Below are 20,174 nucleotides of genomic sequence, written 5' to 3' on the forward strand. Positions count from 1 at the left end.
TTAGTAAGAGAAAAGAGAAATCAATTAGAGAAACCAGCTCCAGACCTAAGAACTTGCATCAGGAACATACTTCTTGACCACGCTCCAGATTAAACATGACAACATGATCTAAAACCTAGCAGCATCCTCAATCAACTGCTAGGTAATTATGCATGGATAAAGGCAGTTTCTGAGATGGGCTGTTAGAACGAATCAGCCCCAAAATAAAACACTAAGCATTGTAAGCTGAGAAAGGAAAACAGCAGGAGTTTGCTGATACTCACTTACCTATTGCACCAGTTAAACACATCAAAATTAGAAGCAGAACACACCACAGAATATCAGTGTTCACTTTTCTTTCCAATTTACTGCGCTTGTAATGAGGGCCACTATTATTCAGCATGGCTTTGGTTTCATGACCTGTAACCACAACACAGGTTGAAATTCTCCAATAGCAGGTATCAGAATCACAAATATTTTGTATTTCTAAAGCTCTGGGAAACAGGATATTTTCGTTAGCTAATATTTGAACAGAGATTATAAATATGAGCAAACTTAACTGCTCCTACAATGTATGAAATCTGTCCTAAACAAAACTGAATAAGCTAAACCAAAGTCTGCGATGTATACAACAACTTTTACACTGTCAACAATATTCCTGCTTAAAGAAACAATCTCATTCTTAATATTTTCTATATTATTTCTATTACTTTCTACAAAATCCTGCACGTGCATTACAACTATCTGGCTGTATACATCATATTGATTAGTTTAAAAACCTCCACCCTTTGATACACAACACTGAGCAACAGCACTAGCTTCAGTTTTGGACCAGAAAAAAAATCCTAATCAAGCTATGCAGCTCCACGTGCATTTCAAAACCTGGGTTTACCATTGCAACCAACCGTTGAGAGCAAGGACCTATTCACACTGAATGGAGCTGGCCTCCCACGAATCTCATGTATCCGTTCTTTACACTGTTAAAACCGAAACAAACCTAATCCAGGCATGCATTTTTAACATTTCTAGCTACCGCTGCCTTCTGCTGGATTCAAGCTTTTACACTTCTAATTCCTCTTTGTACGATACTGTTTCTTAGTGCATATAACTCTATCCTGTTTGCAAGGCAATCTGTGAAAGCCAAGGTGGTTCACTAACCTGCATATACTACTATGCCTACAACAGCTTCTGTGTTTCTTATTGTGCATCCTCGGAGCAGTAAGTTTTCCTTGCTGAGGCCCACTCGATCCTTGTTTGAATGCTCACTGAAAATAAACCACATTACTTCAGCTGTAGGACCCCAGCAATTACCAGTCAGACTTTGCAAAACTATTAGGGAGAAAATTCCCCAAAGAAGCTGCTAGTCATTGACTGCCGTTCTGACTGGAAACGTGGGACTTTTCAAAGGAACGGGGGAACATGCATGCATACAGATCACCTTTGAAAATCCAGGCATGTAGGCACTGTATTAAAATTTTCTTGTGTTTACAAGCCCAGCATTTGCCACCTTGAATATGAGAAGTAGGCAACACTACTGAAAAGAGTTCAAGACAAACAATTGAAATCTGAAACCCTATGACTTCTACTTGGATTGCCAACATCAGAAAAAAATCTGAGCAAAATATAAAATCTCATGTTAAATATACTGTGAGCATCGTTACTCCTGTGGCATACTTTCAGTGTAGGTAGGCTCACTGTCTGTCAAGGTGTTTCCTCAGAAGCTAAGGTTTATAAGACATATTTATTTTTCTTGTCATATTTCTAATGTGTCAGTTCCCATAGGGAAGAATATAGACATCATAACTCTCAAAACCTGAAAATCAGTCACTCCATGAAATAGTATTTTACCTTCCTACTGTCTATAGAAAATCATAGACCCACAAGAAGAAAAGACATAGATAGGCATGTTTGTTAAAAGGAGTTTGATCAAGTCAATGATGGTTACACAAAACAAATTCCAATTCTGAGCAAAGCAGCTTCTCCAATCAGGCCATGCTCCAGACCAAATACTGTAGATAGCACATGATATCAAATGCAGATTTGAAACAGCTATTTCAAATATGGACTACACAATTGCAAAGCAGCCTGAACTGGTACTGAAAATACTCAATAGAAAATAAGAAGTACTAGTGAGCTTTCCCAGTTCACAATCGGCTGCTCAGAAAGCCCTTTTCAAGCTCTGTTGGGCCGCACTCAGGAATGTAGTGATACAAACTGACTTCTATACACATTGTCATTATTTTTTAAAGCAAACATGACAAGCTTTCTGAAAATTAGTAAGAGCACCAAAGCAAATGACAATAAAGAGCCACCAAGCCTACTTACACAAAGCCTCGGAAATGGCTGAGGTCATTGTTAGGACTTTCACACTCTATTCTACTGGAAAATTTTTCTGGATCAATTTCAGAGACCTAAAGCCATAGAAAAAAAAAAAAAAAACAAACCAACAAACCCAGAGATTTCAGACAAAATGTAGATGGAACTTAAGAACACCATAAACTTCAGATATGACTATCTAACAGTTTAGCTTTGAAACTGTAAGTTGCTGGTGTTGTGGATAAGCTGCTACCCAGCATAAATCAGACTTAAAGAGCATGGAAGGACTTCCTAGTAAATATCAAAGCTTAGCAAGTACCAGTTGAATTGCTGATACTTTGAGAACACCAGAGAGGAGAAAATGGGTGGAAGAGTGAGGAAGAGGTAAAAAAAAGCAATAAGAACATCTGAAAAGCTGGGGTTTTCCAGGTTTTTTTTCCACAATAAGGGGAAAAAAAAAAAGGCACTACCTTATACCACAACCAGGATGCTACCTGCACTAACACAAAGAAAGCGGGAGAACTTTTTAATGATATTTGAGCCTTACCAGCACCGAAGAAAGGGCTGTTGTGAAAGACCAGTTCATGTTGCAAATAAAGAGCAGCTGAGCTCTTCAGTGAGGAGAAAAGCCAAGTTAAACAATTATCCTTTATTAATAATGACCTGACAAGCAGTAAAAGAAAACCCAAAAGGTCTTATCTTTGGAATTACCTGAAATTGCACTTGCAATTCAGTTTCAATTAATGGTGTATGAATATGTCTCTAGTCTCTAACATAACAGAGGCTAGCCTCTGGTGTAACACAGCCATTTCCAGGCTTCCACTAACCTTCCACTAACTCATTGGAAAGTAATTTGTTCTGCTCTTTAGAATAAAAATAGTAAGAATTTTTTTTTTTTTAAGAAGACCAATTTAAAGTGTCAAACTCCACAGATAAATCTACAATTCACAGGTGTAATTGAATACATCTACATAATTACAGGTCTCTGAGAAGGCTGCACTCCCCACAACTTCACACTGGCAGAATAGCAACTGTGAGGTTAAACCACGAGTTTGAAACTCAGAAAACATAATATTTGTTGGCTTGATTAAAAAAAAAAAAAAATTGCTGGTTTTGCTGTATTGATTTGTTGCACTGTATTTACCTGAAGTCAATATGAACACAGTCTTAAACAGATACTTTCAGTCTCTGTAAATTCTGTAAAATGTTAGACAGTATAACCGATTCATGCTTTTCAAGCACTTCACGCTGTACAGAGATTATGCAAAAAAGAGCATAAAGAGAATAAGAACTACCCCCAAAAAGGAAGTAAAATAGCCAAAGCAGTTGATTCTTTTCTTCTACAGCGTAAAAACTGTCTCCAGATATGTATTTCTGGTGAAAGCATCTTATTTTTTATGGACAAACCATCTGACTTGGTCAAAAAATCTGTAATAGCAGTGAAGATGTTAGTAGGAGCTTCTTGCAATATGCCTTGAAATAGCAACCACAGAAACCTGGGGTGTCACCTATAGTAGGCACAGAAGTTATGTCTACACTGCCAGTATAGAGCAGATGTGACAAAATGTGCAAAAGCAGGTATCTTGATATGGGCACTCAGATCTTCCTGGACTGTAAGTTTATGACCTACACTTCTTCATTATAATCTTAACTTTGACGAAGTAAATACTGGGAGTAGAAATTTTGCACCTTATTTCTTGAGATGCTTTCCTGCTTCTCCTGGCACAAACTATTTTTTCTACGCCAGAATTAAAATTACTTGGATTTTGTGTAAATGCCCCTAAAGAAGGGAGACAATAAAGATGGGAACTGAGTAAGGTAGCTGGGAGTGGCAGGCCCTGCAGCATCAGACTCTCACTGAAATGGGGAGAGAGGCAGCTTCCCACCGCCATGCCCGCTGCTTTGGCCCTGCTGGGTTCCTGTCTAACTATATGGTTTCCATGCAGTGTTACCAAACCGAGTGGGTGCATGGCCGAGGTGAAAGAGGAGAGCTAGCAACTCCTTTCATCACCTTGGCTTCTTAGGCTGCCTGGAAGAAAAGGATAGCACTTTCCACTAGGTCTGAGGATGCTGCAGCTAGGACTGGATTCAGTCACTGACCACGTAGGCTGAGAAGGAACTGACCGCTACAGTCCTGTGGCCTCTTTTACAACATAATAGGAAATATTCACTGCTCACAGTGACTTGATGCTAATGGCATATTAGCTTCTCCACCCCAGTAAACCTGTGCTTGGTTCAGCTAACCACATGAGGTGCGGAAAGAAAAGGAGATTAATCCCTTCTTAAAGGGAAGCAACATATGAGTATCTTGAAAGCAGCAGAGAAATGCCAGTTCGTTCACTAAATAGCTTATTATCCTCAGGAAGCAGGTTCTCAGCTGTTTTGTTTATTTCTTTATGAATGCCCAGATGGCTGGAGACGCTGTGTTCTGTGCATTGTTACCCACTGTTACCTAAGAACTCTTGAGTTATTCCTCTGATTTCTTTCCTGTTGTCATTTAAGCATTAAAAAAATAAAAAATGCTATGGTAAATTGCCAAAAAATAGATTTAACTATGACAGTTTCAGCTCCTGTTTTGTGCTTTTAATTTTGCCTCGACTTCTCTTAAAGGAATCCTAAGTGCAAGAACAGGTGCCCCAATGATAACCTTCACTGTGTTTCTACTCGCTGTCAAAGAAGCAGGACATGACACCCGAGCAGATAGATTAAGTCTTTTTAGTCCTTGTCTTCAGATATTAATTTGATGTAACTTATTCCTGTTCTTTTGAGCTTAAGAAATGGAGAAGTCAGGCAGTCAGCTTCTTACACAGCACTGCCAGTCTTATTCAGCCTGAGTTTTTAAGGACAAAGCCTCTGGATGAAGCTCAGCTGGCAGGGCACTAGATGTCTGTGAAGTTGAGCTTGGCTCTACCTTCAGAAACCATGCAGTTCTGACAAGACGACGCTTCAATTACTTTTTTGTTTGGTTTTGACAACAAAAATGAACAATCTTGAATGTTGACGGAACTGTCACTGTTTTGGGACAGTATGGCTTTTCCTAGCATTTTGGTGCAAGTTTTCTGGAAACAGAACAAGTCTTTTCTTGAGTAAGACTGAAATCAGACCTTGGTAGCAGGAGCTGCTGTGAGATCAGGGCCACCTCAGTATGATGTAAGCCTGTAGAACCATTTGAATTTTGCCTTGCATAATGGTATGTATTATACAGAAAGATCAAACAATTCTGTCTTAATTGTTTTGAGATTAAATAAAGAAAAAATATGCATGTCACTAAGGGGATAAGAAACAGCTTTGTTCATGGACATCACATCATACTTTTGGTATTACCATACTAAGTAACAGAAGAGTCTTAATGCACAGCAAGATACTCCTCCTCACTTCCTCACCACTGCTGATAAAGCAAAGGCAGTTCGGGTAACTGTCTCCACAGGACTAAACAGTTATTATGGACCGCAAGTCTCCCTGTTGTTTTCGGCATGGTGTTTCAGAAGCAGAACTCAGTACCAGGTGCCCTGAAGATTACGGAAATGCCAGGATTCTTTGTTCTTTTGATACCTTCTTTGTGCCAGCCTCCATTGTTTTGTCTACTAGGTATAATACTAAGTATTGTACGGAGGTAAAAAATACATTTGCAATATGAAAAAACAGAGAAAGAGAGAAGATATCTGCTCCTCCCTCTAGGTCTCTATCCAGCACAGAACTCCCTTATAAAAAAATTCCAATTTCTCACCCATGACATGATACACCCCATAAATGAGTTCTTGACATTTACCTGCATAGTTACTTTTACTGGCTCACATTACTTCAAATCTGTTTCTCTGGGTTAAAGTGAACATGCAAAGATTTGCTCCAAAATAACTAGGTAACGTAGTTCTAATTTGTTGCTTGAATTATTTTGTTTTCAGATGAGGATTGCTCGGCTATCACAAACTAGGCAATCTAGAGGTCTGGGTTGTTTGTGGTTTTTTTAGTTAACCCATCTATCATGTCAACTTTCTTATACACCACTAGAAATGCACAATTATCACCTGCTCTGAATATCCTCTCACCACCTGCCTCTGCTTTAGATTGGTTTCTCCATCAAGGCCCGCTGTTTCAATGTAACAGATCCCATCCAGGTCACTAGAATATAACAGCACCATGTCAGCAGGAATGATTTCATTACGTGAAAGCCTGATGAAGTCCCCAACATTGACATTTTTCCAGCATTCATCTACGTATTTCTTCTCCTTCCTGAAATACATACAAAACCAGTAATGTTTTACAAGTGCATAAACTGAAAGCTCAGAGAAACACACTATAACTAGAAAATTACTCTAATAGTTAATTTATGCTTCCAAGTCATTAAAAAAAACTCTGATGAGGCAAGTCTATTAGCTGAAAGTGAATATAATTACAAAGAATCAGCTCTGGGGCCCAAGCCCTGGGTTTTTTGGGCAATTACATTCCAGGCACCCTCCCAGAATTATTTTAGCTCTATTTAAAATTCAGCCCACTTGCTTCCTGTATTTTAGTTTTTCCAAGAAAGCAAACACCACTTTTTCTTGCAATTACGCAATCAAGAACAGCAAATCTTCTTCCCTTCTGATAGGGCCTTTCAAAAATGTCTGTGTCTCAAGATGATGGACATCTAACAATAAGCAAAGAATATTCAGCAACCACCTCACTGATTATCTCAATAGAAATACAGGTATTTACAGGCTTTTAAAGTATCTTTTCCATTAATTTTGAACATAAGTTACCAAGACTCTGTAACACTCAAGGAAGTCAATAAAAGCTTAGGCCTGTCAGCACTGAGTTGGAATTCTTTATTAATATGAAATATCCAGGCCTGACATGTATACATAAGTTTGAACAGTTTTGAATTTTCCATTTATAGCTGCTGTTCTGTCCTCAGCTGAGATGAAGAATCTTCCTTTTATACAATTACAGCAGTTTACGGCAAACACAATCAGGTTTAGAGTGGTCAACAGGATGCAAGGTACCGCACAACACACAGGGCTTGATGAGCTACCAGGAGGCATACAGTAGTAGGCTACTGCAACATGGGTGATGAAACACACCTACAGTTGCCGTTACGAACACTGCACAGGTCTGGATGCAGTACGCTTTTGTATGAGCTGTTACTGTCCTCAGTGACTGCCCAGCTTTTCTGCCTTGCACAGACTAAACCTAGAGCTATGTTTTAAGAGAGGAGCATGTACTCTCCACATTATTTGTTTCTCAGTCTTCTAGATTGGGGTATAGTCCGGGCTGTGCTAGGGCTGTCTTCCAAATTGTGCTTCCTTCCCTGGATGTCATTCTAAGTTGGCTGAGAAGCACACTCACACTGGGGAGCTGGGAAGTGCACTCAGCTTCTACAGTGCAGACATAAGCTAACAAGCTTTGCAACATGGTCATTGTGTGCAGTCTGGCACTCATCTGCTAGCTTTAATCAGAGCGCTAGCTATCTAAAATGCTTCTCATGAATACTGAAATAGAAACAGATACTTTAATGACAAAGAAAATCTCAGAAAAACATTCTCTACATCAAGCTTTGCACCCCTGCCTTTCAGACCTGCATTATTTGTCACCACCCTTTTGAAAATGCTTGTCTACAAACAGAAGGCACAAAGCCCACACAATTTAATCAGTGCACTGACAAGAATTTCTCCAGTGAAGATAAGGTGGAGGTGATTGTATTGCTTTCAAAGTGTAAAAAACCATGAAGCAACAAAAGCTGACGTAAAATTAAAGCAATATAAGGCACATCTGTTTTCTCCTTAAGATGTTCACCACTAGTATTCCACACAAATGGATAAATGGCACAATGGAAAGCATGTGAAACTTGATTAAAGCTACAGCCATATCTATCACAAGATGGATAGATGGATTAAAAAAAACAACACTGCAGGAATTAATTTTTCATACCAGTACAGTTCCTTGGAAATAAGTAAGAGTTGAAGGAAAAATTTCTGAAGTAAATAGGAAAGGGAAGGAAGACATGCTGAAACAGTATGTGACACTCAGTTACTGAAGGTACGACTTAAGCTTTGATAGCTGCAAAAGTGCTGACAAAGTAAATTATTCAGGAGACTGAGTGAGCTGAAAACTAGTGATTTTGTTTGTTTAGAACTACCCCTTATGTACTGAACACTACATCAGCATAACTTTTTGTGTAGGCCAATTTACCCTGCTATGAAGCCCCAAGTCAGTCCAATCAGGGTACAGCACCAACTGAAGCGGAACACCCTGGTCACTCCAAAACAGCACCGTTCTACCTCACCCTCCAAACACGATGGAAAGGATATGAGAACTCAGGAGGGTGGTGGGAGAAAATTACTTCCACAGCCAGCCTGTATCTAGGTAAGTTAGAGAAAGGATGGAAACTGAAAGGTAAGCAAGACAAAATAAGCGCAAGCAAAGAAAGCAATGGCATCACTAATGTAGCACAATAAAAAGTATGAGATGAGAAGTTGTCAATTTCTGGCACTGACTTGTACAGGAATTTTTCAAAGTGAATTGGAATTTGAAAAACCACAAAAATATTTGGAAATTAAAAGATGTTGTGACAAAGCAATCTTTTCATTTATCCTTGAAGCAATTACTTTCTAGAGATTAAAAAATGAGAAAAATGATGGTACTCTTGCATGTGTAGTCTTTTCTAACTACCATGTATTTCATGAAAAACTACAAAAACTTACTTGTCTGTGCTGCCAGTATTGAGATTATTATTGAGATTGCCCTCAGGAGATGGCAAATATTTCTCTTTTAAATCCCTATGTATTTAATAAACATGGCACTGAAAGTACATGATGCTTCTTTTTACTCAATGCCCATGGACAAGTCCCACTTTCTTTTTGCCAGGCTGGAGTCTGGGAAAGGAAAGCTAAAGGTATGGAAGAATCTTGTAGAAAGGATTATTCTTTCCAGATCTCAATACCATAAAGAAAAAAAAGAATCAAATTGTACCTTGATCTCAAATATATACAATGATTTGCATAAATATGTATTTGTAAAGAAAAGTACTTACAACACATCTACATGCAAGGCTTAGAATGAAACAGAAATGTATTTGAGAGGTCTGCAGAAGAGGAAAGAAGAGAAGAAAAATATATCAGCCAGCAAAGTCATTCATCCTGCTGCTGATGCAGCAGATAGATCATGCACATATTCTTTATCCAGTTAAGTGCAAAGTCAGACAAAAAGTTTAATTATCTTTAGTAGTAGGTCATGGGGGAATAAATGGATTTTTCCATCATGATCACTTCACCACAGTTCTACTGAAATGACACTAACTACAAGATTTTAACAGATGCTCAAACAGAAGTACCTTCATCGTTTGTGATTCATGGCTATTTAAATAAGATCCTACTACTACAAACCGGTTACTTGCTCAAAATGCACAAGGACTTGATTACTAAGTATTTAACATCAAAGCAACAACTGCAAACTAAATTATAATGCACATTAGCACATCTTATTGTTTATGGAATGTTTTATTACTCCACAAGGGAACTATGAGACAGGGCAAAACCCCAGCATTTTAAACAACATTATCTTATTTTATCACATTTTCAAGACAGAAATAACTGATCTATGAAATGGATAAATTCCAGAACTCCAAAATGTAGCAGGTTGAAAACTCTGAAACTATGGATGCCAAGCATTTGCTATAAGCAAAAGCAAGTAAGGTGGGAGCATCAGATTTGTCAAAAATGCACAGAAACTAGCATCTAGATGCTCAGATAGATTTATCAAGGCACTCAGACTGGCACATTTTGTCACGGACACCAGAGCACAGTGAAACCAATTTCTATTATGAACACAACTTCACACAGAAGGAAGCCTCACAAGAGTTCAAGAAGCAAGGATCACTGGTCTTGCTGAAAATACTTACACAAATTATCTTCAAGTACAAACAGGTGGCCTACCAGCTTTCAAGAATGACAACTGTTGCTTAGGTATATTAAGATAGCAAGAAGGGCCATTTTATTGAGCATTTGTCTCAGTAGCCATGTAGGTACCAGTATCTAATATGTAAGTAAAATTACACTGACAGCACATACAATGTATACAACTTCTCCAGATCAACAAAAGCACAGTAAGACAATAACTGGAAATGGTATACATTAGCTAGTTGTTCATCATGTTTACAATGATTAAATGCATGCACTGGAAGAATCACTACAATTTCTAAGGGATTCTTGTTAAACATGTTAAGAAATTTTGAATCCTAACATGAGTTTAATGGAAATTGAAGATAAATCAGCTCACACATAACAAACAATTGTTTTTATCAGTACCAGTAAGATTTAATTCTCCTGAACCATACTTCCAAGCTTAATTTTAAAACCAGATTACACTATATAAAATATTTCATAATAAAGACACTAAGAAGAAGAAAAAAGTTACCAAAACTAAATACTTATGGGCACAAGAAGGAATATTTGCAGATGACTAATATGGTCACTAATTACTGCACATTTTTGGTGACGGGAAGGAATCAAGCCAGAACAGATCTGAAATTCATTCTGCTTCACTGACACTGGGAGGGATAAGACTGTAAGTGACAGTTTTCAGGAACATGGATATCGAATGTTTCAGCTTTCTGACAACGAATTCTTTCAAGATTCATGACAATTTATAGAAAAAATAATCCAACTTCTCCCTTGAGCCTTCTCTGCAGACATGAAAAACAAAGAAAAAATTTATCCTCCCTAATAGCCCAATTACTTACTTGTTTTTCAAGTCCAATTTTTTACAGGTTGAATAGAACGTTTCTGGGAAAGCTGCTATATATATTTGTGTTTGCAGAACAAAAAGCTGTTTTGGTTTTTTTCTTTGATGATACAAAACTATATTCCAGACTTTTTCTATGGTTATGAGCTAGCTCTTAAACACCAATAGCTTATGGCAAATGTTAGAAACCAGGAGATTCCATTAGCTGAGTAATATCACAGATTTAATGGTTATGTAGTACCAGTTTGCAACCTGCTGCATGGGCTGAGTAAGGTCATGTCTACAGTACAGAGTTTAGGGTTTGGCATAGCCAGCTAGCACATTAAGTTTTTAGAATGAAAAGTTTATTTTCAGTGCATTGCCTTCACTAGGAAAAGGTGTGTCTTTAATGAAAAGAGGGAGCTTTGAATGTGGTTTGTAATTTTGTGAGTACCATTAATGACCTTTACCTATATAGCGATAAATCAGCAACCCTTGAACGTCCAAGATGCTTACAGCAATTTCAGAGGAATTAAAACCACACTTTTCAAAACAAATACTATGTAAAAAAATGCTTAACTAGTCAAGTTACTTTGGTTAATACAGTACAAACTCATACATGAACACTCTTGCCTCAACCAAAAAATATTTTTTTCAGTAAATTTTACACTCATTTAGCAAAACTCGTGATCAAGACTCAACCAGACTAGTCCCTGAGCAACCTGATGTAATTAGACCTGCTTTGAGCAGTGGCTTGGACTAGCTGACCTCCAGAGACCCCTTTCAACTTAAACTATTTGATGATTCTATGAGTATCCAGAAAGTAAACCAAAAGACTTATCAACAACTTTTTTATGTATACTCATAATCAAATAACAATAAACCAGAAAGACTGTTGTCTCTTACCTTCTATATACTTTGGTTAGTAAGTTGTTTATCTGTTTATCCATTTTGTACTTTGAATAATCCTCCAGACCATCTTTTACTGCAATAATTGCCAGAACCGCTACTAGAGGTAGCATTGTAATTTCTTTTTGGAAGGCTTCCACCAGAGGAACCCAATTTAGGACAACTAGGAATAGGAAATACAAATTGGCAACTCTGAAACAAAGCAAAAACATAGGAGTTAGCCATGCTAGCAGAGTCATCCTTGATATTTCCCCACTCCATGCCATACAGACACTTAAGTTAGTAGTGATTTATCTTTTCTTCCCCCAACTGCAATTTAAGAACTAAGTATTCAGAACTGTTATAATTCTCCAGTCAATAGATTATTTAGCTGCACAGTGACTTAATATGCATGATCAGAAGATGCAAAGACCAAGAATTTTCCTGTATTTTCAAACCTGTCCTCCAAGCATGTTTTCCAGTGAGCCTTTGGTGAACTTGCACTCTCAGATTTCCAGGTCTTTTAAACTTCATTTTACCATCTCCTGGGAGAAGTGGCATGTTTTTAAAAGGAAGCCATCCTACAACCTCCCTGCATAACTTTAAAAATCAGCAGTCCTCCAAACAGAAGGAGGATGAAAAAAAATTAGCAAGAGACAAAAACATGAGGGAAGGGGAAAAATACATTTGTAGGAAATGAGCTGAAAATCTTACTGCAGATTGCTGTGTGGCAGTGCTCCAAGAGTAAAGAATATTTCAATAATCCGTAGAACAGAATTAGTGGAAATTACGTAAGATATAGAGAAAAGAATTAGTCCTACACTGATGATAACTCAAGAGACCTTGGCCAAACAACACAGATCTTTTGAGACGTGACAGGCAAGTCAGGAAGTAGAATAATTTTTGAATACCCATCTATATAGTAACACACACATTAAAGGATTCCACTTCAGAAGAATTACCACAATCAAAAAGGAGTTCATTACCTGTGAAATTGCTCAAATAAATTCCGTGGTAAAAAATTCAACAAAGTGTATTTAGTAGTCCGTATTCTGTTGTTCATGTACAGTTTTGATACTTTTTCATACTCTTCCTTAAAATGTCCCAAACAGGGTATCACTATCCTATGTTTGCCATTTGTCTTTGATGATTGATAGCACTTGTTACTTGAATTGCTGCTGCTACCTTCTCTGTCCTCTGTAGCTGTCAGTTGATGCCAACGGTATCGGGCCCAGCGGATGGGAACTGCCATTGCACCAGAAATGCTTTACAATCCAAGGAGTGTCCTCTCTCTAGAAACATGTTAAAATACAGCAAGTTATGTAATAATTCTGTAAAGGCTTTTCAACGAAAAAGTCACAGTTACAGTTCTGAATAAGCCTAGGAAAAAAGCCGTTTCCATATTTTGATTTAAAAAAACCAAACAGACAGTTAATAGGTTATGTGAGGTCAGGAACCTGTGCTTCAAAGGTTGAATTTATCTGAATTTCATCCACCCTTTCAGGATCCTAGAGTTTGATTACTCTGTTTGAAATGCACCGTATTTTTATAATAGCACCTCATATAAGCAGCCTGCCCACTTGTTTGTTGTGCTACAGTGTGGTGAAAAAAGCAAACAAGCTGCTAATTCTGCAGACAACAACATTTTGAAAGGCATCTCAGACACTGCACTCCTTGCTGATGGTTAACAACCTTTATTGAACTCAGGAGTCAACAATATAGCAACAGGCATCTGTGTACAGACTTAGACCTGAAGTTAGGAACTGCCTGTGAAAGGCATTAAGTAGCTATCATGAACAAAATATTCTTCCTATTGGATTAGAAATAGGTTTGAGAACTTTTACCAGCTGATAAAAGGATGAATAAACTTCATGCCAATGCTCCTCCTCTATTCACCTTAGCTAAACTCTGGCAATCTACCCAGGAGTTTGTTTTCCTAAAGAAAGTCAAAGTTCACAGGTATAGGTGATAGTCACTTTATCAAACCACTCTATGCAGTCAGAAAAGGACTTTCACACACACAAATCATACTTCAATAGAAGCTCAAAACTGCTGGGTTTTACAATGTGTTTCTTTACAATTTACAACAAGATTTTACAATTAATAGTTGCTACATTTCTTGTGCTACTTCTTCCATAGAACAGCTCATCTTCGTATTTGTTTAAAACTGTACCTTGCATGAGACCCAAGTCATCAGTACAGCTACTTTCTCTGCAGATTACTTTCCTTCCATCTAGTATCTTAATATCTGCATACATGATAGCAAAATTTGTTACTAAATCCTCTTCCTAAATTCCCACACAAAAGCTGCTTCTTTAGAAGCTTGCTTTTTTTTAGACTTGTTGGGTCTTTCTAAATGAAATCTCTTTACTACAGACTATCCTAGATAGTCATCAAACTAACCCTGATTTTGGCTTCAGTTAACTCAGACTTCTATTTATGTGGTATATCTTTCTCTGCCATTGACAAATGCCACTGTGCTGCTCAGACTCCTCCAAAATGTTGCTTTAAAAAGTGATTTTCCAAACTACTGATTTGACACCATCATATCTTCTCTTACACATCTTCCTTGGTTTTTCCTTTAGTCTATTACAACTGCAGAAATCTTGAAGCATGGGCAGAGTGTCCTCAGCAGGTCCTCTAACAATGAGGTAGCTTTAATATATCTACCTCAACTCATTCTGCTGTTAAAACAAAGATTCTGCAAACTTCCTAAGAAGCCTGGTCCACACTCCACCACTACCCTTTAGCTAGAAAGCTTTCTCCTAATGTCTAACCGGTCTCTTCCTCTCATCAAATTAAGATGGTACATTTTTGTCCTATCAGCATTAGATGTGGATAGTTGTTGACTATTACAATCTTAATGTCTTGGAAGACTGTTACCACATACATGAAACACATGTTCCTCTTTAGAAACCATGATCTGCATGTGAATAGACAAGAGGAACAAGGAGGGAAAAACAACCTCTATATAGCATCTTCTCTCAGCATCCCCCAGCACTTCCTACAGGAATTACTCCCAAGGCCTTTCCACTGTGCTTCCTCAGGCAACGTAAGGGATCAGTCTGAGAAAAAGAGACTTTCTTTTTTTCTAAACGCTAAACACTGTAGTCCCAGTAACCATGAGACTACCAAAGGCAAGCAACTGCTGCACAGGAAGGCAGCTATGCCTGGGACTTCTCAGAGAAACAAGAAGGAGGTTGCAAAGATTCTCCAAAATACACGGCATATTCTTATTTTCACAGAACCTGGCATCTTCATATCCTTGCTTCCTCTAATCCTACTGCCTGGGGACAGTCCCCAGAGGGACTCCTCTCTGCATGGAGACTACATCCCATTTTAGTCCCCATCCATCTTTCCTCCAGAGATAGAAACCGACATCTAGAAGGAGCTACTTCACAACAACTATTTTTAAGGTATGGCTACCATATAGTTAGATGTATTAATCTATTTACACATGAAAGACACTTCAATTCATTCCCACTGAGTCTGAGAACAAGTCTAAAGCTTGGAAGGCAGCCAGGTCTTCGAAAATGTTTAGAGAGAATAGAATTTGCTGCTAGTGGAGTCCATAGTTGGCTACGCAGAGCTCGTCAACACCTAAAGCTCCTAAAAGCCAAATGAACACCAACCCATCTACATGAGTCAGGACTGAAGCAAAGAACAAAATACTGAAAATTAAAGAATTTTAAAAGCTGACTGGCTGAAAAGAGGTAATTTCTTCTTTTGCAATCACAAGTTTTGGCAGTTCAGCTCTTAAAAAATCCCAAACTTCTGTATTTTGGATGGCATTCTTAAGGCTTGGCCATTTTGAAGAAACAACTCTCCTCCTTAAGCATCTGTTGTGACAAATCAGTAGTTTCAAAAACATGCAATGAGGAGCCTTTTTAAAGTAAATTCTGCTTTAATTAACAATGTCCTGGAGTTTTAACATGATTTCTTCTTTGTCCTGTTAAATTTATCAGCTTCTTTCACGCTTCCATCTTCAGCATGAATCACACAAGGTGTGTCAATGAACTATAGTTTTGCTTGAACAGTAATTCTTTGCCCAAGTGCAGTAATCTGACATATCTCTACATACTGTTACAATGTACAATATCCTTGTAGAAAACTTACGTAAACACCATAAAACTTTTCAATGTGCCATGAGCCAGGTATTTGACAGCTGGTTAGATCGTAAAGAAAATCACAGCTTTTTTTGTAAAACCATCAAACACACACCTGATACTGGTGACTTCTGTGACCAGAAGCAGCAGCAAAAGAAACTCTTTCTCAAAGCAAACACCCAGGACTAATGGGAATGCAAAGCCTTTAAATGGTAGATCCTGTTCACTCAGTGAGAATTTTGTAGGCAAAATACAGCTAAATCAACTTCAAAAGCTTACGAATTACATTATCAGTAACATGCAAATAAAGATGGGAAGAGAAAGTTGGGAATCAGGAAAAACGTAAGAGAAAACCTGACAAATTTTAAAACCTCTTAAATTCTAACTCTTTTTGGTTTTCATAGTTTATTACCTTTTGTAGCATCTGACACCTGGTGTCCACTGCATTTTAAAAAAAGCGACGGGACACACATGACAGGGAGAGTACTGGACATTTTAACATGACAGCATGTTAAGACCGAATTCCTCATCACTGAATCTGGAGCCAAACATTTAAACTGCATATGCAGTGTTGGCGAAGAGCAGTCACCCCTCACCACATACACATCCCTGACTCCTGACACAGCTCCAAAACCTCTGCTCCACCCTTCCTCATCCTCCTACAGAGGAGCGGAGCTTAAAAAGAAACAGGAAACATCAGATTAAGTTTTGTGCACTGCATATGTCTGCCAATATCCCTAGCATTTTATTGTTACAACCTTTAAAAAAAACTTAAAGGCGACTGAATGGACAAGAAATAACTAACACAAAGCCACTGCAACCACACCACATTGGAAACACTGTATGAGAAGCAACAGGTAATCTCCTATGGTCAAAAAGGTGAATCAGTCAATTAACTAGCACGTTGGGGAAAAGAGTTTCTGGATCTCATACTCTGTCACAATGCCCTCTGACTCACCCGGGATTTCACTGAGCTACTATTTGCAAATGCCTATTTTTTTTCTTAAATCATTTGCATTTCAATTTTAAAATAAGTTTTCTTTGGTTAGCCAGAAGGACGTCAAAAGGAGATTTATCAGCTTCATGATATTGTAGAGGATGAAGTTGCTGAAGATCAACTTTCTAAACAGCTTTCGTAAAAAATCCCCTCTCTTAAAACATTATTTGACTCTCTTGTTATGCCATTTTTCATAGTAAATTCTTGAGTTCTCCAGCTAATGTGAATTTGAACTAGTAATATGAAACGGCAGATGTGTCTTTCAACACTGGCAAAAGACCCACAAGCTGAGTTACTCTGAAGCCGTAATTTTAAAGGTTTTTAAAAAATAAACTTAATTTTAAAAATCCCAAGAATAATGTTCATGTATTTGAAAACAGGAAGCCTAAATGATCATATTCTAAGTTTTGAGGACAGCATCAGACAAGCCAGACACTGTTCTCATTTTCATACTACAGAGCCAGGTGAACACTACTTGATCTTGCTAAATGGCAACAGCTGATATAGAGATAATCCAGATACATCTCACACACAAAAAGGCAAGTTTTTGTAGTGTTTGCTAGTGTCACATGACAAAACGAGGAAGGAACTTATCTGACACTAGCCATATAGTTTGCTTTTTCCCTACCTCACTTCCCTTATATACTCAGATTCCTTCCTTTTCATATAAAGCACTCTGAGATACGGAAAACTGGAAGGACTAGATATGGTAAACATGCAATAGCTGGTTGTCAAATCTGTGTAAAAGCAAGCCGCAGCAGTGCCGTTTTTACCACAGGACAGATCAACACCATACACTACCCATGCCTGACCAACCTATAGCACAATAAAAAAGCCTTTAATAACTCTCTGCTAGCGGTAATGCTGAGAAAATCCCTATTTTAAAATGCTCCCTACCCTGAAAGAAGGGTCTTTTATCATGAAGCCTAGTATAATTCTCTTGCATGTATATTTCATGCCCAGAAGTTGTTTTCTTTTCCCATCACTTGTCTTTCTTTATCTCTTGTAAACTCTGTCAGCCTCCAACTCTGTGAAGTATCACCTTAATTTCTGCATGCAAGCCTTTGCATCTAGCTTTCCTGCAGGCATTGAGACTAAAAATTCCTTAGTTCCAGTTACATTATTTGGTAGCCTTTGGCAAATCACCTGGCAGTCAGTGACCTCTCCCATACCAGATTCTTTCTCAACACTGTTTACAAAACACGTTTAGATAATTTAGCCAACGTTTTATACTGCTCTGGAACTGCACCTTACTATTATGTTGTGGTCATTTGCTCGCATGTCGTGTGAAGTGCCCTACCATTTACCCTGGCTTCCCTTGACCACTTCCTCCCTTCTGACAACATCCTCTTTTGCTGTGATCTCCAAATGGTTACTCCTTGTTCTGCTTTCAGAAAATTCTTTGTTTAAATACACTTGGTAAATGACATATTCACAAAAATGTTCCTCAGACCTCTGGCACATGCTTATGTATGGTGTGTGTCTCTATCCTGTTCCTGCTCAGGCACAGTCTTCGGACATAACATGCAGTAGACCTTCTGTGTCACCTGAGCCCGTTTACAGTAGGAAGTAATAAATCAATTCTTGGCAAACAGAAACACGATGAATAAAATTGAATTATCTTACCTGAAAAAATGTGTACAACAACTAAAAGGGAAGCAATTCAGACAATGCATCTCTCCAGCAACACCCCTTTTCTTAGCTCCCTATCTGACTATTTCAGGATGTTCTGCAGGTCTGAGGTTCTGGGGCAACCAGGGAAGATAAAAAATGCTAACCCAGGTGGAGGGTACAAAGCTGTGAGCGGATCATCTCTGATCCACACAGTCTCATTTAAACCTCTTAGGAAGTGTTACTCCATAGGCTCACTAACAGTTGTATCACCACATTACAACTGGAGTACACTGTCAGAAGTACAGAGGATGAATGTTAAAAATGCCTTCTAATCATCTTTGAAAACTCAGAAGCTACTAGACAACAGAGAAGCTTAAGGGAGCCACCGCCTAAAGATTATTTTACACTCTGAAGAACAAATATTTCTTTTCTCCTAAGGTTTGCGACTTTCTCTGTAACATGCAATTTCACAAGTTTGCAACATGTCTTTGCAAGCCAGTATGAAATACGCAGAGACACCCAATATGCTAAATACATCTGGAAAAGAGGCTTGCGCTGCCAATTTATGGGACAAATGGCCCAAAAACCTGCAGGAATCAAAACTTTAAGTTCTAAGAAAAATATGTGGTTATTTGCAACCACATACTCTGAGTTACATTCATAAAGAGGATGCTAAGAACTCTTGGATTAGAGTGGAAGGCAGATGTTACTAGGAAAAGTAAAATGCTATGGCAATATTTTGTCATGCACTCCTGCCTACACAGCCTGATTTAGCATGGGCAACACCGAAAACCTGCAAGCCTTGAAATGCCTCATCTTGGAAAGAAAATTTCTTGGTTGTGAATACATTAAGCCAGCCATCAGCAGCCCTTCACAACCGAAGCCATCAGCACGACGCATTAAACCCCAGGAAGTGCCAAAGCCCTGACACAAAGTCAATTGCAAGATAATTTAATAGCAAACCATGCATGCAGTCCTACCACTGGTTAACGTGCTAGCGTGGGAGCAGTACATAAAAGCAGAAAATCTCCTCCACTTTGGGCAAAGTTATTTAGGATGCCAACCAGATCTTGTACCTACAGACACAACTGAACCATACGCTACCAAATTTTAGGTTTAAAACTCAGATGAATCATGTATTTCTGCTACAGGTAACCAGTTTCAAAATAAAACTGAAGGCTACTAGAGAGCTACGATTTGTGCAAACATCTGCTTTACACCCTGTTCTCATGTGCCACATTGGTCTCTCAAAACTAAAATAAAATCTTTCAGGTTAAGTCTTACTCTTTTATGACTGTCTTTTCTCACCAGTGCACCTTTAGCTTATGATGATGCCGCATTTAACCACTGCAGACACTTCGAGATGTGTGAAATTCACATTAATTTCATGGTAATACTATGGTGTGGGCCATGTTAAAGATGTACACTGGTGTTCACATGATGAAGTAAAAGGATGTGATTATTTCTGTAGTCAGTGTATGCTCCCTAAGTTACAGTAAACCACTTTAAAGGAAATGGATTCATACTGGCAGCATTGCTGATTTTTAACTATGTGGATTTCTTCAAAGGGCCAAAAC

General features: G+C 38.2%; 1 protein-coding gene across 4 annotated transcripts in view; it reads right to left on the bottom strand.

The window, feature by feature from the left end:
- The window catches only part of ATP10D (ATPase phospholipid transporting 10D (putative)), a 51,517-nt gene that overhangs the window by 27,738 nt on the left and 3,605 nt on the right, over window positions 1-20,174 (bottom strand). For 3 of the 4 annotated variants that reach the window (XM_037383806.1, XM_037383786.1, XM_037383796.1), the window contains exons 2-7: window positions 12,867-13,172; window positions 11,899-12,093; window positions 6,321-6,525; window positions 2,305-2,390; window positions 1,138-1,244; window positions 268-399 (exon numbers count right to left, since the gene is read on the bottom strand). In XM_037383806.1, the coding sequence (XP_037239703.1) occupies window positions 268-399; window positions 1,138-1,244; window positions 2,305-2,390; window positions 6,321-6,525; window positions 11,899-12,093; window positions 12,867-13,132 (991 nt within the window). In that variant the 5' untranslated portion in view covers window positions 13,133-13,172. Of the gene's footprint in view, window positions 1-267; window positions 400-1,137; window positions 1,245-2,304; window positions 2,391-6,320; window positions 6,526-9,304; window positions 9,356-11,898; window positions 12,094-12,866; window positions 13,173-20,174 lie in introns of those variants that run through there. The other variant, XM_037383815.1, reaches the window with a different exon arrangement.

This window comes from Falco rusticolus, chromosome 1 (assembly GCF_015220075.1).
Source record: "Falco rusticolus isolate bFalRus1 chromosome 1, bFalRus1.pri, whole genome shotgun sequence".
NCBI classification, from domain to species: Eukaryota; Metazoa; Chordata; class Aves; order Falconiformes; family Falconidae; genus Falco; species Falco rusticolus.